We start from the raw sequence: 27,629 nt of genomic DNA on the forward strand, positions 1-27,629 counted from the left end.
CCTGTTACCTTTACAAAATAGGCTCTCACATCACATACAATTTCCTATCTCTAGCCTGATCCTTAAATACTTCTGCCCCTCATCCCACAGGCTGCCCACGTTCCTCTCATTTTCCTCGAGTCCACCACTCCCAGGCCTTCACGTCCTGTGTTTTTTCTCTGAAATACTGGTGTCCTCTTCTTTCTGGAGATTATCCTCATAGCTGGAAATTCCATCAGACCGCTTAAGCCGCCTCTCCCTGGGCGGCCAGGGCGCGTGCGCACTGCCTTGTAGAGCCACGGGTACGGACTCCCAACAGCCCCCGCGCGCAGGGCAGGCTGGGGGAACATGGCCGCTTCCGGTCTCGTAGTCCGCCTGGCGCGGGGCTGACAGCGGCGGCGGCCCCGGGCGCTCCTCCCTCTGCTTCTCGCGCCGGCGGCCGCGGAGGGCGCAGCGGCCTCCTGTTCTAGCGCCATGGAGAAGAGCTCGAGCTGCGAGAGTCTCGGCGCGCAGCTCCCGGCGGCAAGGCTGCCCAGCGAGGACTCACTGTCCAGGTGAGGCCGTGCGGTGCCCGGACAGAGGCCGGGAGTGTGTGTGCTTGGAGATGCCAGGGCGTGCGGGAGGGAGGCCGGAGCATGCCGAGGAGAGACCTGGGCCTGGAGAGGCTGGACCCCGAAGAGAGGAGAAGCCACCGGCATCCTGTGCGGGTATGGAGAGCCCAGGAGAGCCGTGCTTCCTCCTCTAGGCCTTTGGTGCGAGAGGTGAAAATACAGTTTATTAATGGCCACTGTCCCTCCAATTCCTGCTCATTTTTCCGTCGTGGATTTTGCTCCAGTTGTGTTTAAGGACGCAGCGTTTTTTTGTTTTTTTGTTTTTTAAAAACTTTATCAGGAGTTCTGTTGTCAAGGGCGTGACACTTTCATCCTGCTCTAGTCACTGTTTGGGGTCCAGCCCATCACCAAACAAGTGACCTTAGAGGGCACTCTGAGACAAGCATGCTTAGATTTGAAATGGAGAGAGGTCGCAGCCTCATAGAGCCGGCTTCTCAGCTTAAACTGTCAGTGGCATTACCAACACAATGTATATTATTTGTGGTATTGGTTTGGAGCACTCTTTGATTAACTGTAAATAACAGCTTCAGTATAGAAACTTGTTACTTTAAACTTTTAAGCTTAATGTAGGCAGACAGCCACAGGTGATTGGAATGTACAGGAAAGGTAGACTGTTATTTTCACTTACCGTGATAAGTGTATATCTAAATTATTTCAAGTTTTGCCTACAAAGTACAAGGAAAGTGTTGGTGTTTGACTATGGTAGCTCAGCTTTTTTCTGCCCTGTCACTCTAAAATTGTACTTTGGGTTTTGTTTTGTTTTTAAACAGATGCTCAAATAAGAAATTATCTTATTTGCATTCATATACTCTATGAAATCAGCTTAATGTATCACACAAATTCTTTCACCCAATAGATTAAATTAAATAGTAATAGATAAATGTATTACTATTTAAAAGTGTCTTTTCATGTATGTACTTGCATGAATTCATGTGTACCACATGCATGGAGGAGTCCAGGGGGTGAGTCTTAAACTGGAGGATGGGCAGGCATGACCCTAGTGTGGGTGCTGAGAACTGAATACTGGTCCTTTGCTGAAGTAGCACGTGGTCTCAACTGCTGAGCCATCGCTTCAGCTCTGACTTAAATTTCTATTAAGTTTAGCTATGAAAAGGATTAATTCTGTTTTTTGGAGAGTGCAGATTATTTCAGCTTGAAGTTTATAACTGAAGTTGATAGAGCCCTCATTTCTAATGGTCTCAAATGCTTCTGTTATGAGATGAATTTAGTTGAAATACTGTGTTTGAATAGTTAATTTCTGAGAATAACATAAATGTGAAGATGAACATATAACTCTTTTCAGGGTCTTTTCTTAAGGTTATACATACTCTGTTAAAGCTGGGTGGAAGGCCTTGAGAAGTACAGTTTCTGCTAAGAGTGTGGTCTTGGTGGAGTGCGTGAGTCATTTTAGATGTTGGTTTAACTCTGCCTTCAGTGTCAGTATAGAGCTGATAGTTGGGGCTTCAAAAGACCATTTATTTTTTCTTTATACAACTTTCAAAGTTTCTCATCAACTGTAGTAAGCAGTGAAGGGTGAGTCTTGCTTGGTACTGCCCTCTTTAGGCAGTTCTTAACTACACCCCTTCCTGAGGGTGCCGCGACAAAATTTACTTTAATATCCTGGTCATCTAGCTGCTTCTATAATTTTATTTTGTAGGTCTTTCTCTGATTCTTTAAGTTGGACCTTGGAATATAAATATAAATAATAACCTACTGTAGGCCAGTTGCGAAGGCTCAGATGGACCTGCCCTTCAGCAGTGTCTAATATTTTACTGCCTACATCTAGTTTCCATCTTCCAGGCTTTCATTAAGCTTCCGGACAACTCAAGTTCACCCTCAGCTACTGCATGTGAAACCAGGCACGCTGGTGGTTTTTATTGATAGCATTTTCTTTCCTCTTCTGTGCACAGCCAGACTTACTGAGCTTGTCCTGTCCTCTTGTTTATTTCTTTTGATTACTTTGACTCCTGTTTTCTAATTTTCCTTGTAATTCATTTTAATGTCTTTTTTCTTCATATATCCTCAAACTGTAGCTATTCTAGGTAATACTTACTTATCTCTGGTATTTTGGTATTTATCAGTTGCTTTCTAGTTGATAAATTTACTAGCTTGCTTGGTCCACGATCCATATATATGCCCAACTTTCCTAAACAAAGCGAGAGGAGGTACATTACAGATGACTGGTGTGTTTGTTTTGTTTTGTGTAGCCCAGTCTAGCCTTGAACTAAAATTCTATGCCTCAGTCTCGTGGGTACTGTAATTACAGGTGGGCACCATCTCTCTTACCCCTAAACTTAATTGCATTTTAAAATTGTACGTTTTTCTTTCTTTTTTTTTTTTTAAATTGGGTATATTTTATTTACATTTCAGATGTTACCCTCTTTCCTAGTTTTCCCTCCATAACACCCTATCCCAGTCCCCCAGCTTCTATGAGGGTGGCCCCTACCCACATATATCCTCCTACCTCCCTGCCATGACGTTCTCCTACACTGGAGCATTGAGTCTTGGCAAGGCCAAGGCCTTCTCTTGCCATTAATGCCCAGCAAGGCCATCCTCTGCTACATGTGCATCTGGAACCATGGGTCCCTCCATGTGGACTCTTTGGATAGTGGTTTAGTCCCTGGGAGCTCTGGTTGGTTGGTATTGTTGTTCATATGTGGTTAAAAACCCCTTCAGCTCCTTCAGTCCTTTCTCTAACTCCTCCACTGGGGACCCAGTTCTCAGTTCAATGGTAGGCTGTGAGTATCCACGTCTGTTTTTGTCATGATCTGGCAGAGCCTCTCAGGAGACAGCTATATCAGGGCTCCTGTCAGCATGCACTTCTTGGCATCAGCAATATTGTCCAGGTTTGTTGGCAGTATATGAACTGGATCTCCAGGTGGGGCAGTCTCTGGGTGGCCTTTGCTTCAGTCTCTGCTTCAAACTTTGTCTCCGTATTTCCGCCTGTGAATATTTTTGTTCCCATTTCTAAGAAGGAACGAAGCATCTGTACTTTGGTCTTTTTTCTTTTGAGCTTCATATGATCTGTGAATGTATCTTGGGTAATCTGAGCTTTTGGGCTAGTATCCACTTATCAGTGAGTGCATGCATGAGTGTTTTTTTTTGTAATTGGGTTATCTCACTCAGGATGATATTTTCTAGTTCCTTCCATTTACCTAAGAATTTCATATGGTCATTGTTTTTAATAGCTGAGTGTAGTGTGTAAATGTACCACATTTTCTGTATCCATTCCTCTGTTTAAAGATATCTGGGTTCTTTCTAGCTCCTGGCTATTATAAATAAGGCTGCCATGAACATGGTGGTGCATGTGTCCTTGTTATATGTTGGAGCATCTTTTGGGCATATATTTTTTTGTTGAGGTCCTTGGTCCACTTGGACTTGAGTTTTGTTTTGGGAGACAGTATGGATCGATTTGCATTCTTCTACATGCTGACCGCCAGTTAAACCAGCACCATTTGTGAAAATGCTGTTACCCCCACCCCCGACTGGATGGTTTGAGCTTCTTTGTCAAAGATGAAGTGACCATACGTGTGTGGGCTCATTTCTGGGTCTTCAAATCTATTCCATTGATCTACCTTCCTGTCTCTGTATCAATATCATACAGTTTTTATCACGATTGATCTGTAATACAGCTTGAGGTCAGGCATGGTGATTCCCCCAGAAGTTTTTTTTCTATTGTTGAGGATAGTTTGCACTATCTTGGGTTTTTTTGTTATTCCAAATGAATTTGCAAATTGCTCTTTCTAACTCTATGAAGAATTGAGTTGGAATTTTGATGGGGATTGCGTTAAATCTGTAGATTGCTTTTGGTAAGTTGGCCATTTTTACTCTATTAATCCTGCTAATCCATGAACATGGGAGATATTTTCATCTCTGAGATCTTATTCAATTTCTTTCTTTCATCAGAGACTTGGAGTTCTTGTCTTGATCATACAGATCTTTCACTTGCTTGGTTAGAGTCACACCAAGGTATTTCTTATTATTTGTGACTATCACAAAGGCTGTCATTTCCCTAATTTCTTTCTCAGCCTGTTTATCCTTGGAGTAGAGGAAGGCTACTGATTTATTTGAGTTAATACATATCTAGCCACTTTGCTGAAGTTGTTTATCAGCTGTAGAAATTCTCTGGTGGAATTTTTGTGGTCACATAAGTATACTATCATATCATCAGCAAAGAGTGATTTTCTTCCTTTCCAATTTGTAGCTTTTGACCTCCTTTTGTTGTCTAATTGCTCTGGCTAGTACTTCGAATACTACATTGAATAGGTAGGGTGAGAGTAGGCAGCCTTGTCTAATCCCTGATTTTAGTGGGATTGCTTCAAGTTTCTCTCCATTTAGTTTGATGATGTATATTGCTTTTACTATGTTTAGGTATGGGCCTTGAATTCCTGATCTTTCTAAGACTTTTTAACATTAAGGGGTGTGGAATACTGTTAAATGCTTTCTCAGCATCTAATGAGATGATCATGTGGGTTTTTTTTTTTTTTTTTTTTCTGATTGTTTTCTTATGGAGTGCATTACTATGATGGATTTCTATATATTGAACTATCCCTGGATCTCTGGGATGAAGCCCCCTTGATCATGATGGATGATGATTTTGATGTGTTTGTTCTTGGATTCCGTTTGTGAGAATTTTATTGAGTATTATTGTATCAGTATTCATAAGGAAAATTGGTCTGAAGTTCTTTTTCTTTGTTGGGTTTTTGTGTGATTTAGTTATGTGTAAGCATAAATGTGGCCTCATAGAAGGAGCTCGGTAGTGTTCTTTCTGTTTCTATTTTGTAAAATAGTTTGGAGAGTATTGGCATCAGTCTGATAGAATTATGCACTAAATCCATCTGGCCTTGGGCTGTTTTTGGTTGGGAGACTTTCGATGACTACTTCTATTTCTTTAGGGATTGTGAGACTGTTTAGATGATTTTTCTGATCCTGATTTTAATTTTGGTACCTGGTATCTGTCCAGAAAATTGTCCATTTCATCCCTATTTCCCAATTTTGTTGAGTATAGGCTTTTGTAGCAGGATCTGATGACTTTTAATTTTTTTTCAGTTTCTGTTGTTATGTCTTCCCTTTCATTTCTGAATTTGTTAATTTGAATACTGTCTCTGTGCCTTTTAGTTAGTCTGGCTAAGTGTTTAATCTATCTTATTTTCTCAAAGAACCAGCTCCTGGTTTTCTTGATTCTTTGTATAGTTCTTTTTGTTTCTATTTGGTTGATTTCACTCCTGAGTTTATTTCCTGCTGTCTATTCCTCTTGGGTGTTTCTGCTTCTTTTTGTTCTAGAGATTTTAACTGTGCTGTCAATCTGCTAGTGTATTCTCTCTCTAGTTTCTTTATGGAGCTACTCAGAGCTATGAGTTTTCCTCTTAGCACTGCTTTCATTGTGTCGCATAAGTTTGGACATGTTATGCCTTCATTTTCATTAAATTCTAAAAAGTCTTCACTTTTTTTTCTTTATTTTTTCCTTGACCAAGTTATCATTGAGTAGAGTATTGTTCAGCTTCCATGTGTATGTGGGCTTTTTGTTGTTATTGAAGACCATTCTTAGTTCATGGTGATCTGATAGGATTCATGGGATTATTTCAGTCTTCTTGTATCTCTTAAGGCCTGTTTTGTTACCGATTATATGGTCAGTTTTAGAGAAGGTACCATGAGGTGCTGAAAAGAAGGTATATTCTTTTGTTTAGGATGAAATGTTCTATAGATGTCTGTTAAATCCATTTGGTTCATAACTTCTGTTAGTTTCACTGTGTCTCTGTTCAGTCTCTGCTTTCATGATCTGTCCATTTATGAGAGTTGCGTGTTGAAGTCTCTCACTATTATTCTGTGTGGTACAATGTATGCTTTGAGTTTTATTAAGGTTTCTTTTATGAATGTGGGTGCCCTTGCATTTGGAGCATAAATATTCACACTTGAGATTTCATCTTGGTTTTTTTTTCCTTTGAGGAGTATGAAGTGTTCTTCCTTACCTTTTTTGATAACTTTTTGTTGAAAATTAATTTTATTTGATAATAGAATGGCTACTTTAGCTCATTTCTTTGGACCATTTGCTTGTAAAATTGTTTTCCAGCCTTTTACTCTGAGGTAGTGGCTGTCTTTGTCACCGAGGTGTGTTTCCTGTATACAGCAAAATGCTGTGTTCTCTGTACATATCCAGTCTGTTAGTCTATGTCTTTTTATTGGGGAATTGAGTCCATTGATATTGAGAGACCAATGATTGTTGTTTCCTGTTATTTTTGTTGTTAGAGGTGGAATTGCATTTGTGTAGCTGTCATCTTTTGGGTTAGTTGAAAGAAAATTACTTTCTTGCTTTTTCTAGGGTGTAGTTTCCCTCCTTGTGTTGGAGTTTTCCATTTATTATCCTTTGTAGGGCTGGGTTTGTGGACAGATATTTGTGTAAATTTGGTTTTGTCATGGAATATCTTGGTTTCTTCATCTATGTTAATTGAGAGTTTTGCTGGATATAGCAGCCTAGGCTGACATCTGTGTTCTCTTAGGACTTGTATGACACCTGCACAGGATCTTCTAGCTTTCATAGTCTCTGTTGGGAAGTCTGCTGTAGTTCTGATAAGTCTGTTGTTATATGTTACTGCCCCTTTTCCCTTACTGCTTTTAATATTCTTTCTTTGTTTTGTGCATTTGGTGTTTTGTCTATTATGTGACAGGAGAAATATCTTCTCTGTTTCAGTCTATTTGGAGTTCTGTAGGTTTGTTTGTTTATTTTGGTTTGGTTTTTGTTTTTTGTTTTTCAAATGGGCATTTCTTTAGTTAGATTAGGGAAGTTTTCGTTTATAATTTTGTTGAAGATATTTACTGGCCTTTTAAGATGGAGTCTTCCCTCTCATCTATACCTATTATCCTCTGGTTTGTTCTTCTCATTGTGTCCTGGATATCCTGGATGTTTTGGGTTAGGAGCTTTTTGCGTTTTGCACACTTACTATTTTGGCAATGTTTTCTATGGTATCTTCTGCCCCTGAGATTCTCTCTTCCTTCTCTTGTATTCCGATGCTTGTGTTTATGACTCCTGATCTTTTTCTTAAGTTTTATATTTCCAGGGTTGGCTCCCTTTGTGATTTTTTAAATTGTTTCTATTTCTAGTTTTAGATACTGAAAAATAGTATCTAAAAACAGTAGTTTTGTTCAGTTCCTGCACCTTTTTGATTGTTTTCTCTTTAAGGGTTTGTACCTGTTTACCTGTGCTGTCCTGTTTCTTTAAGGGAATCATCCATGACCTTTTTAAAGTCCTCTAACATCATCGTGAGTTGTGATTTTAAACCAGAATCTTGCTTTTCTGGTATTTTGAGGTATTCAGGACTTGCTGTGGTTGAGGGAACTGGTTTCTGATGTTCCCAAGTGGCCTTGGTTTCTGTCTCTTACATTCTTGGACTTGCTTCTCACCATCTGCTTATCTTTGGTTTTAGCTGGGCTTGCTGATTCAGACTGTGGCACTTCTGGGGGACAAGTTCTCTCCCAGCTGGTTCTGGGTATAGAGAGTTGTAGCACAGGGTCAGCTCTGTGCGCAGGCAGAAACGGGAAGGATCCTGTTCCAGACTGTTCTTTCATTCCTGTGTCTTGAGGGCTCTGGGCAGGTCCCTCAGAGCAGAAGTGGTGGTCTTTCCTCTTCTCTCAGGTGTTTTAGTACTTCTGGGGGACCAGCTCTCTCCTAGTGGAGACTGTTTATAGAGAGCTGTGGCACAGGGTCAGCTCTGGGCGCAGGTGGAAATTGGAAAGGTCCTGTCTCAGACTGCTCCTCAGTTCCTGTTTCCTGAGAGTTCTGGGCTGGTTCCTCTTGGCCAGGAATTTGTGCAGAAGTGGTGGTCTCACCTGTGCTCTCAGATGTGTTAACACTCCCTCGAGAATGGGTCTCTCCCAGCAGGGTCTAGGTACAGAGTGCTCTGGCAATGGGTCAGCTCCCATATGGTTTTCTTAAAGTTATCACCATTTGAAACTAGTAAATCCTGGGTTACTGTTTCTGTGAATTTTAATCATGGTCTTAAGAGGTTTCCAGATGCCTAAAGCATATTTTGTTGCAAAATCTCATCTGTAGTTTTAGCTTCAATATCACTTGAAAGTGACATGTTGGTAGGAAATATTTTTCTGGGTTTTTCTAGTAGTGATAGATTTATCACATTCTTACATATTTCCATTGTGACTTGTGGTGTGTTTTCTGAGACATCTAGCCAGGACTAGTGTCAGAGGTTAAAGATTCAGGACGAGGTGACTCCCTTAGCATTGTTCTTATTGGCATAGAGTCATGTACTGATTATTTAGCGATTTAAAGATTATTTTGAGTTTCATTATTTCTAAACCCTGAAAGAACTTTAACATTCTCTTATTTAAGACCCAATATTATTATGAACTCACCAGTACTTTGATCAAGACTTTTTTTGTTTTTGAGACAGGGCTTTCTGTGTATCCCTGGCTGTCCTGGAACTTGGCTCTGCATGCAGATCTGGCTAGCCTAGGATCAAGAGATCCACCTGCCTCTTCCTTCCAAGAGCTGGGATTAAAAGTGGTGGTTGGAATTAAGCACCACCACCAGCCTTGCGATCAAGTATGAAATTTAATGCTGAAATTAAAGCTGAGTTTGGGCCTTGTATACTTTTTCTTTCTTAAATCTCAACTTTAAAGGAAAATTTCTGAGTATTTGCAGCTATGAATAACATAGTCAAAATACAGACCCTAAGATTTTTCCTATACGATATATCACAGTAAGATATACTCATAAAAAGTATTATAATGGAGAAATTATATGAGAGCATAAATAAACCAAACCAAAGTAACCTGCATTGTACCCAAGGGAAGGAAATAACTGGGCAGGGCACAGATGTCCAGAAGGCAGGAAGTTTATTTTGGAAAGCTGCCAAATTAATGCTATTGTATTAGTAAAACTACCAGAGCCTAAGATTGCATGTGATTTAGGGTTTTGACTAGTGGAAATTCTCCAGGTTGTAGTGTGGAATGTTTTCAGTTTTTAAGGAAAACGGCTTTGAATATGTAAAGTACTTGCTATTTGTTATGCCTTGTAGGTGAAATATGTGGCTGAATGCTAATTAAGGACCTGGAGTGATTTTATAAGACTGATTCCTGCAAGAAGCAGGTTAAAAATGGAGCTCTAAAAAGTGATGATGTCAGGGCTGGAGAGATGGCTCAGCAGTTAGGAGCACTGGCTGTTCTTCCAGACGTCATGAGTTCAATTCCCAGCAACCACATGTTGGCTCACAACCATCTGTGATGGGATCAGATGCCCTCTTCCTGTGTGTCTGAGACAGTGACAGTGTACTCATACATAAACAAATAAAGTGATGATGTCAGAAGGTTCCTGAAACTCAGAGTATCAGAGACTGTGGTGACCAGAAACAGCAGCTTTTTTCTTTACCCATATAAAAGCTCTCAGAGGTAGTGCAGTTGTGATGTAGTGGATCTGAGGACCAAATTCTTCATGTGTTTAGATTCCAAAGTTACCATCGGAGCCAGCATTGCAGTTAGAGTCCACCATTGGAATCTCAGAGGGATAGTCCCTCTCTTTGAAAGATATGCTGTTGGAGATGGTAGGCTGCTTTACACCTACAGTCTAGTTGCCAATTACATGGAGCTATGGCCATGGCTGTAAGACAACTCTTCTCTAAGACTTTGTGCTAAGGCAAAGCTTGGAGGTTTTAACTTAAGGAATAGGAGAAAAAGAGACAGACAGAATAGGAGAAGGCAGTAGATTCTTCCTGACACAAATTAACCATTTAAAAGCAAGAAGCATGTTCCTGTGATGCTCACGTAAGCAGGAGATGCCTCTGGTTGCCAGGCAGTAGTCACAATAGAAAATGAGGGCTTCTGTATTGTAGCAACCAAGAAACTTGTCAGTACCTTCAACTCCAAGTTAAACTCTTTGTGTACTGTATTGGCTTTTTTTATAGTCATAATCTCAGAGTCTAAAATGTTGCTGGGCCAGGAAGAGTTGGCTAAGCAGGGATCAAAGAATAGGCAGCTATGCTGCACTTTTACTTCAAGGAGCTCAAGGGATCACAGGGCAAGGTAGTGGGGGTGGTGGTCTTGCCAGCTACTGCTTCCTCCTTTCCAGTTCCAAACCACCTGCCCATATATTTTTATTTCTACATGAGAAATAAGCCTGGCCATCTTAAGCTATGTTAGTTTATCAGCACTTTTGCCAGCATTCTGTGTTTAATTCTGCCCTAAAACACTTTAAAAAAAAAATCAATGTTGTATGAATCCTTCTGTTACCTAACTTAAATAGTTCTTAAACTTGGGGGAAAAATGTCTTTTGTGTGTTTGATATGTGTGTATGTATGTGTATTCGGATACATGCATGCTATAGTGTGTGTGTGTGTGTGTGTGTGTGTGTAAGAGAGAGAGAGAGAGAGAGAGAGAGAGAGAGAGAGAGAGAGAGAGAGAGAGTGAGAGTGTAAGTCAGGAAAGCCTTGGGTGTTAGTCTTTGCCTTCTACCTTCTGAGGCAAGGTCTCTTTCGTTTGCTGCAGTATGTGCCAGATTGGTTAAACCCTTAGCTTTCCTAGACCCTCCTCTAGCTCTCGGAATACAAGAATTACAGATGTCTCTGGATTTATGAGTTCTCGTGCCCATACTTGAAGCAAATGCTTAACCCCCTGACCCATCTCCCCATCCCTAACTTAAGTATTTTAAGAGTATAATTTCAAACATAAGGAGTTGAATATTTGAGGATGAGTAGGTAAGTGCGTGTGGATTGCTAGGACCACTGTTCATCATGCAGTAGGATTCCACAGGTGAAATAACAAATCTGCCTGTCTCCCTCTCTGTAGGATTCCTTTTTCTTGTGACAGAAAGTGAGTGCTTGCTTGAGCAGTTATGTGTCTCACTTCGAGTCTGTGCTTCTGTGGAAAGGGTAGTAATTGACTTGTGAGAGGCCAGTCACTGTGAGCCATCATTTCCTTAACCTAAGCAAAGGTGCCTGCCTGTAAAGGTCAAAGGTAAAATTAACGAGTCTTCTTTTCCTAATATTAAAAATGCATTATTTCATTGTTTCAAAGGTAGTAACAGAAATAGAAACACGAGGGTAAGTTTGATTGCCATGTGATAGTTGTTACAGCAAAGTTAATAGGGACGACACAGTATGATGTAAATAATAGTTCTGAATGATTGTTGTAGGCCTACTGTGTGCTGAGTGTGACATTAAGTTACTTACGTGCTTTTCTCACATAAGCCTGTATAAGCTAGACAGTATTACATTTTTCATTTTACAGATAAGAAAATTAAAGGTTGGACTGGACTGATATTGGAGTCCACGTCTCTGACTTCAGGGTCTGTGTGTGACACAGAAATGATTGTGCCCAAAGCTTAGGTGCCTGGGTCCAGGCAGCTTTACAGTTAACAGTTCCTGCACAGATTGATGGGGTTACAGAGGTGTATTCTTGACATGTACCCTGTGGAGAAATGTAAAGGCATGTTAGCGAATTGAGAATTTTTCTTTAGCTCTGAGCAATTTGTTTTTCATACAGAAGGAAATATGACGGGTGATGTATAGTTTTCATGTACAAGGACAGTTTTATGTTTTGAAGATCTCATGAAACATGCAAGTGAAGACCTTCCCCTCCTTCTCTACCCCTCAGACTTTGCACATAGAGTTCTTAACTCCAGGGCTCATTCATTCAGAATCTGAACCCCCTAAGTTCCTTTGTGTTTGTTTACAGTTAATGTGTTAAGAACCATTGACATTTGAAGATCATCAGAAGTGAAGATAAAACATCTCAAAAATTATAATGTAAGTGAATGGGAAACTTCAAAAAATGGACAGAAATTGACATTGCCAGTAATATCCTTGGAATCTGATATTATTCCAGATGAAATTTGTGCACATGAGTAATGAGTGACTTCAAACTTTAATCACAATTCCATGTTCCAATCAAGAATAGCCTGTGATCTCTTCTACATAGGGAAAGCGGTCATTACATTGTAGTCACCCAGTAATTTTCCCTTTGATTTTGAGGCATGGGGTGCTTCTGTGTGCTTCCTCCCTTTCTCCCTTAGGACTTTGAAGTTTGAGATGAGAACAGGATGAATCGGGTACAAATTATATTTGTGTGGAGACTGTTTTCTGGTAGCAGATCTGTCTGTGGCTTATGTTGCTACCATTTTGCATCTCTTAGTCCTAAAGAGGACAGTGAGATGCAAGCCTTCTTCTTCCCTTTCTACCTGCTCCTTTCATCCAAGTTCCAAGTTGCTGAGTATTCACGATGTCTTGTACTCTATGCACTGGAACCAGCATTTAACTAATTCATTCATTCATTGGTTTTTGATGAGACAGTGACTAATTGTAGCCCACGCTGGCCTTACCCTCTGTAGCTGAGTGTGATCATGAGTTTCCGATCCTCTATTCCACCTCCCTCATGCCAGGACCACAGAAGTGCATCATGCACCTGATTCATGATTCTGCAGATCAAACTCAGGCTCTTTTAAAAGCTAGACAAACTCTGTTCCTGAATTCTTGAGCGCTTGGTGCTGTGCCTGCTGTGTTACTGTTAGGCACATCAGGACCACTCAGTGCTTTCCACACTCTGGGGACCTACATGTTCTAGTCACAGGTGCTGCTAAATGAACATTTGGTTTGTAGTTTCTAGCTTATTCTGAATCATCAGGAACAAGAACAGGGATTTGTACTGGGAAGTCTGAAATGATTGGTTCAGATGCTTTTTGGAGTCTTAGTCCAACTCCAAGATTTTGTGGATGAGGGAAAAGACTTTGAGAAGTTCAATTGTTTCTCTAAAGACAGTTGAATCTGGAGGCTGGTGTTTTGTACTAAGTACCAACCCTGAGTTGGAGATTTCACAGTCATGCTGCAATTTTTGTTTGCTACACAGCTTCACTGTGCTTCATGTGTTAAAGCCCCTCCTCTGTCCTACATTTTAATATAATAACCAATCCATCCTTGTTTCCAAAATACCTAGAAGCTACAGATGTATCATTTACCGAAAGATGACATGCTGTTTCCCAGTCTTTAGCCTGAAGTCTGGCTGATTCTGACTTAGATCATTAGGTAGGGAAAAGCCCTTTTTAAAAAAAAAATCTAGTGCATCCCTATTCCTCTGTGGACTGAGTTTTCTATGATTCTGGAGTTCTTTTTTAAGTGTCTGTGAGTAGGAGGTGCTAGCTAGCTATGTCATGAGCAACTCTGTCATTGTTTTTCTCCCCGTCAGCTCTGTGAAGCTTAGTGTTAGGAGTGATCAAGTTTTCTGTGTGTGGAACCTGATGCTTCACACACCAAGCCGTAGATCTTGCCATTGAAATTAACTTATATTTGTAATACAATCGTATTTATTAAAAACTTTTAAGTAATGTTTTGAACCATATGTTTTGACTTAACTATATTATTGCACATATTTTATATTGTGTCTCTTAGTTCCTGAATTATATTTTGTATTAATAAATAAAGTTAGCCCACTTTTTAAAAAATATCCTATGATATTGGAATTACTAGAATGTGGGTTATAAACTGTTACTACTCATTGCTGAGTGTTTTGAGGTATGTCTTAGTTAAAGGATGCTTTTCACGTATTATTTGATTTATGATATGGGGGACCAAACTGGGTCTTACACATGCACAAAATGCTGCTTGTAAGCAGTCATTCATCTGTGCATAGTTATTATCCTTGACTTTACAGATGCCAGTTCCATTGTCATTGTTTTGTAACCGCAGGGTCAAAGTTGCAGATAGATAATCTCCAAAGTGAGACTTGGTCTGGGAATGGAGCTCAGTTGTAGAGCCCATGTTTGGTATTCAACTTCCAGCATTATAGTGAGAAAAAGAAAGTTTGAAAGGAGGACTTTATTATGTGGTGTTAATTCCCCACCAAAGGAATTTACTTAAGTTGCACACATGCTGAAAGATGCATCTGTCACAGCTATGATGTAACTGTTACCTACAGCGTTGCCTTATTATTTAACTGTATATACTTACCATTAATTTTAGCTTAAAATCAGAATGAAGCATATAAATTCTGATCACTTGACTTGTTATTTCCTGTGCTCAGACTTTATTCAGTTGTTAAGCGTATGCTGTTGTTATACAAGTAGCCTAAATTTCTCTTTCATTGTGTCAGAGTCTGTGATAGTTAGTGTCATCTACTTGAGGATATAGAATCACCTGGGAGATAGGACTGTAGGGAATTATCTTCATTGTATTATTCCATGTGGGAAGAAAACCTATCTTAATAGTGTTGGGATTATTCTCTGGGCAAGGGAGTGTTGACTACACAGAACAGAGAAAGCGAGCTGAGCTAGTACTAGTGCATTTGTCTCTGCTTCCTGACTGTGGGTGTGAGTTTTCCCACCATGATGGACTTCACCCTTGAGCTGTAAGTCAAAATAAACTATTTCCTTCTTAAGTTGTTCTAGTCAGGATTTTATCACAGCATCAGGGAAGGAAACTAGAGCAGAGTCTTAGTGATCAGTCCAGATTATCACCTTCAGTACATGAAATACTCAAGGAAGACTCGGTTGGCAAATAGGTGGTCAGTGTAATCACAGAAGCTAACGAGCACACAGTTAGGTGTCAGTTTTGTAGTTGCAAAGTTGTTTTGCTTATGCAGGTAGGAATCCATGAGTGATAATTAGGTATTTCACTTTTCCAGGCTGGCAAGAGAAAGAGGTATGGTGTGAGCTTTCTTAGTGGCTTGCTGATAGGGAAAGAAACCAGTGCAACTCAGTTCCACTTCTTCACCGCTGAAGTCTGTGTGGAAAGGGAGCTAGTTGGTAGGACAGTGACATGAACAGTAAGTTGTGATTGTCATGTTAAAATACCTGCATCGTCTAAGGAATGGCATCTATTTATTTAATAATAATGAACTCACATTTGCAGGTAGCATGAGAAGATTACATGAGTCATGTAGTGGTGAGTTTAAACCACTTCGAGCTTCCAGCCACCCGCCCAGCAGCTCTTTTGATCCACGCACAAAAGACACATACATGTTAGCTTGATTTGGAAATGCCTTAGCTACCCAAAGGCTGGGCAGTTCTTCTCCTCCTGCGGCTAGCACACGTTTCCCTCCAGGACTCCTGGCTCAAAACCTTCTAAATCTACTTTTAACTTCGCTGCCCTGTTACTCTCTGTGCTGCCCAGGAACCGCTTTCCCTTCCATCTACATTTCCCATGCTCTTCCCTCTCAGCTCTAAATCTGATCGCCCTTTCCCTCGAGCCACGGAGATGCTTCGTCTCCTTCTCTCTCCTGCTGCCTACCCCGAGCAAATCTAAGGGTCCCACCCCATCTCCCATTGCCCAGCCATTGGCCACTGACATCTTTATTGATTGATTAAAAACCAATTGGGGACAAGGACCTTCAGTGTTTGGACACGGAAATTCCCGATTGAATCAAAGGATTAGGACCAATCTCTAGGAGTCATTCATCAAGATATAAAGAAAGTCTGAAGAGATGGCTCAGAGGTCAAGAGCACTTGCAGGAGACTCAGTTCTCAGCTCCCACATAGCAGTCTACAACCATCCATAACTCCAGTTCCAGGATGTTCAACACCCTCTTCTGACCTGCAGGCACTAGGCATGGGTGTGGTTCACATATAGTCATGCAAGTAAAACACTCCCACAGAGTAGAATCTTGGTGTTCTTGTGGTTTTGTGCTTGCTGAGATCAGAAAGCTGCCCGGGCCAGGGCTTTACTGACTAAGCCGGATACCATGTCAGTAACCCAGATATAACCTGACAAATTTCACTTTAGAATATTTTTCCCAGTTAACTGATACATAAGGAAGTTTTCCTTGTAGGCCACACTTGTGGATCTACTTACATACTTATTTAAACTGATTGATGAATAAAATAGATTTTGAGGAGATTTTTAGGACTGCTGTTGGAGCCCCTCCTCCTGGCCTCATTCCACCTCATGCTGACATTCATTTTCATTACAGTGCTTTGGTGGTTACCAGTTTTGTTAACTTCTAAATATCGTCTTTGCAAAACCATTATGTGGGGGAAAGTCTTGTAAGCTGTATAAATTGGTTCAAATTTATGTTGGAATTGACAGATCGCATGCACTGAGTTGATCTGGAAATAAAATGATATTATAATTTAACTGTGTCCTGGATGACCTGTTCTTACTTCCTTGGCATTTTCCAAAGTGCCAGTGAACACCAGCCAAGGCTGGCAGAGCTCAGACTCACCTTGTCCTCTGAGTGAGGACTCTCATTTGTCAGTTGCCTTGATATAACATTATTTTTGACTCTTCTCTTGTCCTTTAGATTGGTTAAGTTTAAACAGCATTTAACAAGTGGTTAAACGTGCACTTACTGTATTCTGGTGAAGTTGTTTTCTGTTTTGGAGACAGATATTCTGACAGTAGGTTGTTGTTTTATGAAACACTGCAGGCCTTTTATTTTTTAAGTAAATTTTCAACAGTGACTGACAAGCACATACAGTGCCGAGGAAGAACACTGCAGTCCATTGTGTGAGTGCTGACAGCAAACTTTGCATTCCTAGAAAAGCTCTCTTCCAATCAGAATTCAGAAGGCATTCTTTAATATTCATGGGCAGACGACATTAATAACCAGAAAACATCTGAAAGCACCTCTTGGTTTCATGGGATATTCAACGGAATTTGAGTTGGCAGTGAGAAAAGTTGTTTAAACAGAGCAGATGGTTTAGCTCTCACTGTAACAACTGTGGGCAGCTGAGCCTGGGAGAAGAAACATGGCTGATCCTGCGTCCTCTTGACACTTGTTTACTAGGAGTGAGAAGTAGGTGACACGTGTCTGACTTTCTGGGCTTTTTTGACTTAAGCATGTGCGATGCTAGCTACTTTTCTTGTGTCTAATTTTCACTTTTACAAGAAGTGTTTCGTTGACTGTTGGAATTCTGCTCAGGAGGAATCAGGAGCATGAATGTTGGAATATGTTAATCTTGGATTTTATTTTCTGTTTTTTACTGTTGATTTCTGCCAAGTGGCTATGTGACAAGAAAGTAATGATAATTTTATTAACAGTCCTTCAGACCAGTGTTTCAGACACAATAATACTTTGCTGTTATTTTCATTATAAAGAACTGATGGGTGTAGACTTGGTAGTCCCAGGTGTGTATCCCCAAAATAGGTACCAACATTCATATGTTTAGGAGGGATTTGCTTAATTTGTAAGTTTGTGTCCTAAACATTTCTCTAGAATATGTGTACCTGGGGGTCAGAGGTTCCTAAGTAAAAGAAACTCCAGAAAAGTAGAAGATTGTTTATTTTACCTTTTGACCCTTGTTTGGAACAGGCCAGAGTAGTTGCTGTCTGTCTGAGGATACCTGGCGTGTATTAGGCTCCCATCAACACTGCACTTTGCATTAGTAGTAGAGTTCGAATAGGGCGGCCAGGGATAAAAAGGACATTGTGGTACAACAAGAGGAGCAGATGTGTGGGAATGACTAAGAGTCAGATGATGGTTTCTGCTTGGTTCTTGTGGTGGATGAAGCTGTGTCACCGACAGAGGGATGACAAGATGGAGAGTGAGCAGGCTCGCTGGTTTGTCCTTCCCCTCAGTGTACATTTAAATTGTGTTCTTTCAGAGGTATGTGTGGACTCAGGGATGTTTTCTTTTCTGAGAGCAGAATTTAGCATTTAAATAATGCCAGGTTTATTCTACTTTTAAAAATGATGCTGAAAATTTAGACAAATTAATTTGTGATGGTCATTGAACACAAGGCTCCTGACTTCTACTAGGCCAGCACACAACCATTAAGTTATATCCCAGCTGTTTGTGAGTTGTTAATGTCCTTCTTAAGGGGTGATAGTAAGAATTTAGTAACTAGAGTATAATTGTAGTGGTGTTATGATGGGTATTTCTCACAGGAAAAATTGTCTCCAAGAGTAATGTAAAGTATAATTTATGTCCTGGACAGTTTTCCAGAGTGCTGGCTTAATGCTTCATCGATTGCTAAGATTTCTTCTGTTTATGCCTCCTGTCTTGACAAAACATGCTTGACGCTCCAAAGAGAGACATTAATGATCTGGGGCATGAAGTATTGTGATTGTTTCTGTTGCAGAACACACTTGATTTTATGTTGTTTTGAATTTTACTAATATCTGCACGCTGTTCAGTGCATTGGAAGTTGCTAGTTAATGACTTTGAGCTTTGTCAGTATGTGTTTAATAAGTGTGTGTTCGTGAATAATAAGTTCATGAATGTGTGTTTTGTGTTGTGTTTATATGTATGTGTGTGTGTATGTGTGTATATTTATGTGTGCATGTGTTTGTGTTTATGTGCGTGAGTTTCCATCGGAAGATGTAGAGTAAAAGAAGAGGATTGTGATTTTAATTTAATTTTTAATTGCCTCTACTTACTGGCTCGGACAAAAAAGCCCACAGCAATTGGGAATGAAAATGTGCTGCAGTTCAAGGAGAACATTTGCATGGAAAAAGGCACAGTATAATTAAACAGCAGTGCTGAGGGACGAGGCTGACGCTTTCCTAGTGATTAAATGTGTATAGATGTGCACACACTGGGAGAGAGGAGAGTTGGGGAATGTTTTCACTCTCAGGAGCTGCTGAGTTATGGAGACCAGGAAACCTCATTTAGCACAACGATTTCAGTATTTATAGTTGGTTCTTGACTGTCAGTCCTGTAAGCCTAAGCTCCCAGCAGTCTCCCTCTGGGAGCATGATCTGACCTTGGTAATCTGTTTTCTCTCTTAACTTTCAAATTCACTTTGAGGCAGGATTTCCTCATTTACCTATAGGTGGGCCAGAACCTGCCATCCTCTTGCCTCTTCTTCCCAAGTTCTAGGATGATGACAGGCCAGTCTGTTTACAGCCTGCTACCTCTGCTTCTTGATGTTGTGATTGTGAGTCTAGCCTTTAATGACTGAGCCATCTTTCTAGCCTTAACTCTATTCCTCTGAAGAGCAAATTGTTAAGAATTTCACCTAATTTAACTTTCCACTTTTGTATTTAACTCTATTGTAAACTAGGATTTCTAATGGTTTGGGGGCATCCTTTTCTAGCTTCTGTTAGCTACAATAATAGTTGGCCTGGTATTCTTTGTAATATATGTGCTAAACTCTTACTTTATTTCATCATTATGAGTATACAAATAACTCTTAGCATGTGTCTAGTACTCAGCAGGTATTAAGTAATTTATCTAATAAATTTAAATAAAATTAAACCTAGGAGTATTGTGTGCCAGCTGTTATCAAGGAGCTGAGCCAGGGTTTTCATCTCTTAAGAAAATTATTACCCTTCTAAGGAGTATTTTTAGACACATGTCTCTCTGTCCTCTCCCCCCCATGTTCACATAATAGATATGATTTTATCTACTATGGGTTTTTTTTGTTAAAAAATATATATAATATGTCAGTGGAAATATAAAGATCATGGGTTCAAGGCCAGCCTGAGCTACATGAGACTTTATGTCAGAAAACAAAATAATATTTAAAATTTTTGTTCAGTTTGGCTCTTTCTCAAAGGGCCATTTTTATTCACACCTATGGGGCCCACATTCTCCCTTTAGGAATGCATGTTCTGGACTCTGGGGATCCCATTTTACTTATAGCCTGTATACAAGCAGGTATATAGTTTAACCCAGTAAATACCACAGGCTTTCTCCACTCCTTGGATCAGTACAGTGTTCTGGATTTGATATAGCTACTACCCAGCTTTAATCTCTCCACTGTTTAGTGAACATATCAAGTTGAGTAGTTCTGAGAGAACCTCACCGTCAATGGATTAACATTTTATATTCTTTCTGTATTCCGCATGTTTAGTCAGTTGTTTCTTCTATGCATCTCGTGTGGCATATCATTGTTTTTTGGTTGTCTATTAAGTGATATAACTGCCTGATTAACCAAATCTGTCCAGAATTTTACCATCCTGACCCTTTCTTGGTCATATTTAATCCATCCTTCTCTGTGTACCTGTAACATTCCTTTTCCAGTACGGTGCATAGTTGAGTAGGCACCTTCATCTCTGGTGCGTCTTCCTTGGTAGCATACCCACTGCTGAACTCTGCATCTGTATGGGGTATTCACCCAGCAGAAAGTCATGACTAAGCACTGAGCAAATGGATTACTAAGACAGGCACATATGCATCGCGTGTGGGCTCCAAACCCCTCAGCCTCCTAGTACATATGGCAGCACACATGCTAACTCTGTCTGGAAAGTTCCAGGATAACTCCATCAGTTTCACACATGACTATGTTTTTTTTTTTTTTTTTTTTTTTTTTTCTTTCTTTCTTGTGTAGTTGGCAGAGTGCCTTCTTCTTGATCAGGAGACTTGGGATCATGTTTTGACTCATCCCTTGCCCTTGCTGTCTTACCAAGTCAGTGCTAAGTTCTGTTGATTCAGGTCCCTGTGTGCCTTATGGCCACTCCTATTTACATCGTTTTGCTAGTTCGGTCTCTACCTCTGTCCTTAGATGGTTCTTATCTTACTGCTGTGATGAAACCACAATGACCAAATTAACTTGGGGAGGGAAGGATTTCTTTTATTTGGTTTACACTTCCATATCTAGCTATCATTGAAGGGAATCAAGACTGGAACTCAAACAGAGCAGGAAACTGGAGACAGGAAAATTCTGGTCCAGGAGACTGGTGAAGAGAATAAAGGGTAGACCAGAAAAGGCCATGGAACCAAAATGGCTGGATTACATAGGGAAGGTCATCAGGAGGGCGGCTGGCAGCCCGGAGTATTGGGTATATGGATTGAACAGAGATGTTTTTAGCACAGTGAGAAGCACTTTTAAATCTGTCTTTAGAAAACAACCAAAAGAAATATAAAATTTTGAACTTGTGGCTTTGATAGTAGTAATCAGTGCTTAGTAGAGTTAAATTAATAACTTACCAGAAGTCCACTAATCAGTGATAAAATTCTGACCTTCTGAAGTCTGAAGTGTGTGCGCCTAGGAAATGTGCAGACCAAAGTGGTGTTGGTTGATGAATAATGTTAGCAGGCTGCATAAACTTGCTCTGAGATGTAGTACCTTGCCAGCTACAAGGTTCTTACTGTCTGGCAGCTTAAATTTAAAGGGGTGGGGACCGTGCAGCGCTCCAGTACTGTGAGGAAAGTAATTAAGTGTACATTCAGACAGACTGGAGACCTCAGATGGACAGAGTTAAGTTCTAACTGCAAGGCCTAGAACTTTGGGAAACCAGGGTTTTCACTGAGGCTGATAGGAAAGTTAGACAATGGGCTGAGCTAAAGAAATGGCCTGTGTGGGACGGCATGAGGGTTGGGCTTGTGGAACAATAGGCAAAACAAACCTTGACATGAAGATGAGCAATGGAGAAATGTGAGGAGGGGACAGTAGAAACTACATGTGTTGTCATACAGTCATGGCAACCAGAACATCCATCATACATGCTTATGTGAGAAGGAAAAACGGGGTCCTGGCACAGCTGTGCTTCTGTGCTGTGGCCCCTTAGTCTGACAAGCTCACCAAGGGCAGCATTTGATATGTACAGCAGCTTTCTCCAGTCCTGCCTGTTGGGATTCTGTAAACTCCACCCCTCAGTTACCTAGCAACAGCCAGGTATACCCCACCCCTCAATTACCCAGCAGTGGCCAGGTATGCTCCGCCCCTATTCCCTTTTCACCATCGGCTTCCCTACCCTCCCCTTTTCTCTCTTTTTATATAAGAAAAAAGGGAGGAATGTTGGCATTAGGATAGCCCCCTCCCCCAGCAATGGCTCCACCCACAGGTGACAGGAACCTAGCACATCAATCGCCATGGAAACAGCCAAAGCATTCCCAGAAGACATCAGTTCTAAATCCCATCTCCACCTGGGAGCAAGTGACGTCACTACCCCTACAAAAGACCGAAACCCTTTCTCCTCTCTCTTTTTCCTCTTCCTCTCTTCGCCCGGCCTTGACCCCTGCCCTATCCCGTTCTATTAAACCTCTCCACGTGGAACCGTGTTTGGTGTGGTCTGTCTGGGCCTAGGCGAGAAATCTAATTTACAACACTGCCAGTGTGTGTCTCTGACATAATCACAGGGACAGTGCTGTGACCTGCACACCCTGCTGCCCTCCAGTCTCATCATTTGTCTGAAAAGAGAACTGAAAAGGCTGACCACCACATTCTTGCTTAAAAGCCCAGACTTTAAAATCTGAGACCCAAATTGTTAGCTTCTCTTACTTATTTTTTTCCTTTCCCTTTAACAGTTATTTGGTTTCTTGGTGCTACATCTACATTGTTCTGTTAGTATTATTCTAGATAATGTACTACCTATAATTCCCAATTTTAGTTTTATTACTTTTAAAAGTTATTATCCCCATTCTCTCAGAAGGTTGTGAGGTAGTCCTATATGTATGTGAATTTTTCCTGATAGACCTTGGAGTTGCTGTATTAAGAGTTTTATTTTGTTGTATAGAACAAAAAATTCTATTGCAGTGATTTTAGAAATTGAGGTTCTATTTATTCATATATTTGACATGAATTTCAGGGTTATGGGTATGGTGGCAGCTGACTAGCTGTTCTGTTAGCCCCTAAGGACCCAACCCTCATCCTGGTGGACTTTTTGTAGGTCCTCTGTTTATAGAATGGCCACTGATAATCACTTCAGGCAAGAGAAAGGAACGACAGTAGACCTATCTTGCATATAGTCCATACTCCCTTTAGTAAAAGAAGGTTTCCACTACCATTAGCAGACCCCATCTAATCTCAGTGACCAGAGTTTTCTCTCTGGTCTTCCCAGCCACAGGGAACTAAAGCAAAGTCTGTCTTTTCAGAGTCAAATGAAGCTGTGGCCTTAAGCCTTATTTAACCTGCTATGGCAAACAAAGTTAAATTAATCAGATGTTAGCTACAAACAAGAGGAACATTTACATATGTATGTATGTTTACAAGTATATGTGTAAGTATGTCTATCCATTTTGTTTGTTTATACAATGATTCTGTTTATTTCTTGGTTGTTGTTATAGACAGGACTTGTAAAGTTTATTTTAAAGCTAACATACTTAAGAATTTTTGCCACAGTCCTAAGATAGGATTTCAAGGAAATATAATGAAACAAATTTATAATTTTGTATAAGGAAAACACGTGTGTTTTAAAAGCTGGGAACAGTGGTTCACACCTGTAATTCTAGCATTTGGGAGGTTGAAGGCAGGAAGGTTGTAAGTTGGATGCCAGCTACATAGTGAGGCTTTCTTTTAAAAGGTGTGTTGTGTGTGTGTGTGTGTGTGTGTGTGTGTGTGTTAATGACCCATGTCTGTATATATATATTTTTTAAATCTACATTTAAAGTTTTAGTGACATGTCTTCATTTTCTTTGAATGTTTTACAATGATTTAGCTTTTGTAGAAAAATGATATAAGAATATAATTTTTTAATCCTTTAGAAACTTAAAATGTGGGGGATTCAATAAAATGTATAATATGATCAAGTATCAGAAGTTGTATAAGAATTAAAGAAAGTAAAGGTAACTTGAGTTGATTACTTACACAGCAGAAACACTTAATGGCAGGCTCACTGAGAGTATGGAGTCAGCTGTGATCGGAAGCCCGAGATGCAAAGGCAGCCTGTCTGTACACCCATCTTTGCTGAACCATGTCTAGTTTTTTTGGATGTTCTGTGTACTTTGATGTTGCCATATCTTTGTAGTAAACTTTTTATTCATGAAAATTTATTGCATAACTCTTTGATTTTTAAATGTTCAGTTTTTAAAAAAATTATAATAGTTGTCGTTCATGTAAAATAGTATTATATAGTGCATTGTATGTTATGAGCTCCCTCCACCCTCAAAAATTCTAACGCTATACATGTCTTTGCTGAAGATTCCCCAAACAGCATGTGAATAAATTTTTTAAAAGAATATTAAGTGAACAAAATTTTAGTACTGCACTAACCAGTCTTCACATAACTCTGAACTGAATGCTATACTTTTACAAGGAGGTTGTCATTCATGCTTTGGGATTCTAAAGCATTCTCACAAATCATCACATGAAGCATAAGACTGTATATGATCATTACAGTGCCATTTCTGGATTGCAACCAGATATGGGGCCATAGAAATCAGCATTTGAATAATACAAAGATAATCTTTACATAGTGCACAATAACATCATGCCAACATTTTCCCTTTTGGTCTAAAAAGACTTCTTTTTTCTAATAACAAGCTATATACAATAATAATTATGAAGACTATCAGGTACTATTTACATTCATAATATCCAGTCCATATATATTTGGCATCCTTGAGAAAGTATTCTTCTATCTGTCCTATTTTATCAAGTTCAAAGTTTTGTTCCTAAATCAATTTTTATTATAATTTGCACTATCAGCCTACAACATCTTCTTAGACTTAACTTAAAAATAAAAATCCTAAACAAGTTAAACTTAGTTGTGAGATTCTAACTATCTAGTCTTCATCCTCATTAGAGACCTGAGAAGGATAAATATTACCTGAATATGCAGGAAGTGCAGAGCAAGCAGCTTCCAAAACTGTAGAAATGACTGTCTGGACAGTCCCCCGAGATTTCTCTGTGTGGATGGAGCATCTGTCTTCATCCTTCCAGCCCAAGTGTCTGACAGACATTTTGTGGAGCAGGAATTATGAATGACTGCTTACCCTGTCTTGACAAAGCTTAGCAGTCAGTTTTCCTGTGTCTTGTCTGTCCATTTTGCACAGTTGAAGCAAGGACAGTTTTCCCCTAGTGGCAAGTCTGCCACTTTTGAAGCAAACTTTACTATGTAGGTTCTTCAGTGTGCATTATCTTCTTTGAAGTAGAATGGAGTTGCTGCCAGGAGCAGACCTGTCTCAATTTCATAAAACCTTTTTACGTCTTTAAATGCCATAGTCTTTGGATCTCTGAGTGTTTTGAAGATTGTCTATAGTACATCTGAATAGCAAACATTGCTTGCTTTTAGCTATTTATTATCTTTCAACCTAGGAAGCATATTTCTATAATTAATTAATATCTAAGATGACCACAAGTTTGATTAACTATTAACTTGTATTTCTTGAATATTCTAAGCAGTTTGTAATAACAGTTTTCAAGGACTAAAATTTAAATTGTATTTCTAAATAAATTATATAGGTGCAATACCTTAGTATGTTGTAGCAAACAAAATATGATCCTAAATTTGTATCAGTATACAAAGCTCTATACCAGTGTAACCAAATGTAACCGTAATTTGTATCAGTGTACAAAGATACCAATGTATTTGTCTTGTTGACACTCTTTGGTATAAAAGTAGATTCAGTAATCTACCCTTTTGTCGTATTAATCCTATATTCCCCCTTTTCTGTTATCCCTTCTTCCTCCTGTCCTCTCTAACACTAGATAGGAGAGAAAGAAGGGGATAGAGGGAAGAAAAAGAAGTCCCTGAATCTAACCTTTATTTGTCTCCAGCCTAAGACTATTAACTTGTATTCACTGCTTTAAATGGTGACCAATAGTCATGTGTTTAACAACCAAAGAATTACGCATCTCACCTTTGGGAATGGAGGCTTCCTTCTCTTAAAATTGTTTTCTGATGATTTGGGTCATTGTTTTCATTTTGATGCCATCCCTAAGAAAATTGAAATGTAGGTCGGTCTTAAGGAAGTTATAACATTTGCTGTCCAGTCTCTGTATGTTGAGAAAGTTCCGAGCTTAACTGACATTTTGATTGGAGCAGTCTGTAATGTTGGGTGATGTAACCGGCCATATAGAAGTTTTCTGGGATGCAGAGTTTTGAGGAAACATTACTGAAGCAGGCTGAGCTGGGATGAAGCAGGATGCTGGAATACATGTGTCTTAGCATTCTTCGAGCATCCTCCAGGTGAATCTTTTCAAGGCTGCTGTTTGGTTATTTATCTCTGTGAACACAAACTTTGACAAGTAATACACATTTCTGCATTAACATATGTATGGAATGTGCATTGTGTACAGTTCAGCCACAGACAATTCTTTGCTCTCTGAGCAGGTAAGGCATCTGTGTTTCTTTACAAGTTAGTCTGAACTGTATAGCTGAGGATGATGTGTACTAGGTCATGAGGACTCTGTCTGAAGTCCTGTCTGGAGACATTTTCACGTCTCAGCCAGTCTCAACAGTTCCCATGCAAGAGGGATCAGTAACACAAGTTGGTCTTCCTGACTTTTTTTTGTCTGCAGCCAAGATCTTTAGAAGTCTCCCTTTGTCATGATCTGACTTTTATCCTTCTGAAAGGAATTCACAGCTTTTCTTTTCCTATAGAAACAAACACAAACCCTTCCCCAGTATAACACATTTCCTGCCTTTCATTCTGAGGTTAGGACACTCCTTAATTTCAACAGGCTCATTTACTTCATCAGATCCCCTAAGCCAGTGTCTCTCTGCAGCTGTTCTTTTTGTTCAGTCACATTTAAAAACTTCTAAGTCCATAAAGCACGGTGTGATCTATCTCTGGGGGTTTTGTTACTCCTGCTTGTTAGGATAATTTTTAAAGTATAATTGGATCTGTTCACAGCTGTCCTGTCGGATTGTGTGGTATACCTGTGATATGCTTTATATTCTAATATGTAAAAAATGTTTTATTTTACTAGAGACATATGCTGGATCATTGTCAGTCTTAATTTGTATAGGCATTCCCATAATTGCCAACTTTTAATAAATGTATAATTCCTGAATCAGGTTTTTCAAAACTTAAAGCAATTGCCCATTGAAATTCTAAATATGTATCTCTGGTATGGTGCACATACTTTAATTTCCAAACTCTGCAAAATGAAAACACATCTATTTGCCTTCCGGGGTACTTTTTTGTTTACTCCTTCAGGTAATAGAGTTTTGTTATATAAACAAATAGGGCATTTCCTTATAATTTTCTTGGCTTGTTGTCAAGTGAGCGAAAAATCTTTTGTAAACCTTTGATATTAGCATGGTATTTCTCATGAAACTCTGAAGCTTCTAGCAACTACTAATAGTCGGTCAGCTCCATTACTGCTTTGTGCTGGAGAGCCTCACAGACCCATGTGTGACCTAATGTGTGTTATATACAATGGATGTTTTCTGTTTCTTATAACTTGTAGTTGAATAAATAGTGAAGCTAATTTGGATTCATCCTGAATAATTCCAGAAAATAGCAGTTTCTGTATGCAAAACAACTCTTTCTGCATAT

At 39.7% G+C, this 27,629-nt stretch overlaps 1 protein-coding gene across 2 annotated transcripts in view; it reads left to right on the forward strand.

Moving 5' to 3' along the window:
* The first annotated feature begins 322 nt into the window (after positions 1 to 322).
* The window catches only part of MTMR2 (myotubularin related protein 2), a 57,704-nt gene continuing 30,397 nt past the window's right edge, over positions 323 to 27,629 (forward strand). Inside the window, exons 1-2 of one of the 2 annotated variants that reach the window (XM_080929792.1) lie at positions 398 to 533; positions 12,270 to 12,340. Coding sequence is in view for 1 of the 2 variants with exons in the window: in XM_080929791.1 (XP_080785917.1) it covers positions 454 to 533 (80 nt within the window). In the remaining variant the exon portion in view is untranslated. Of the gene's footprint in view, positions 534 to 12,269; positions 12,341 to 27,629 lie in introns of both variants that reach the window. The other variant, XM_080929791.1, reaches the window with a different exon arrangement.

The sequence above is a fragment of the Micromys minutus genome (assembly GCF_963924665.1).
Source record: "Micromys minutus genome assembly, chromosome: 16".
Lineage (NCBI taxonomy): Eukaryota > Metazoa > Chordata > Mammalia > Rodentia > Muridae > Micromys > Micromys minutus.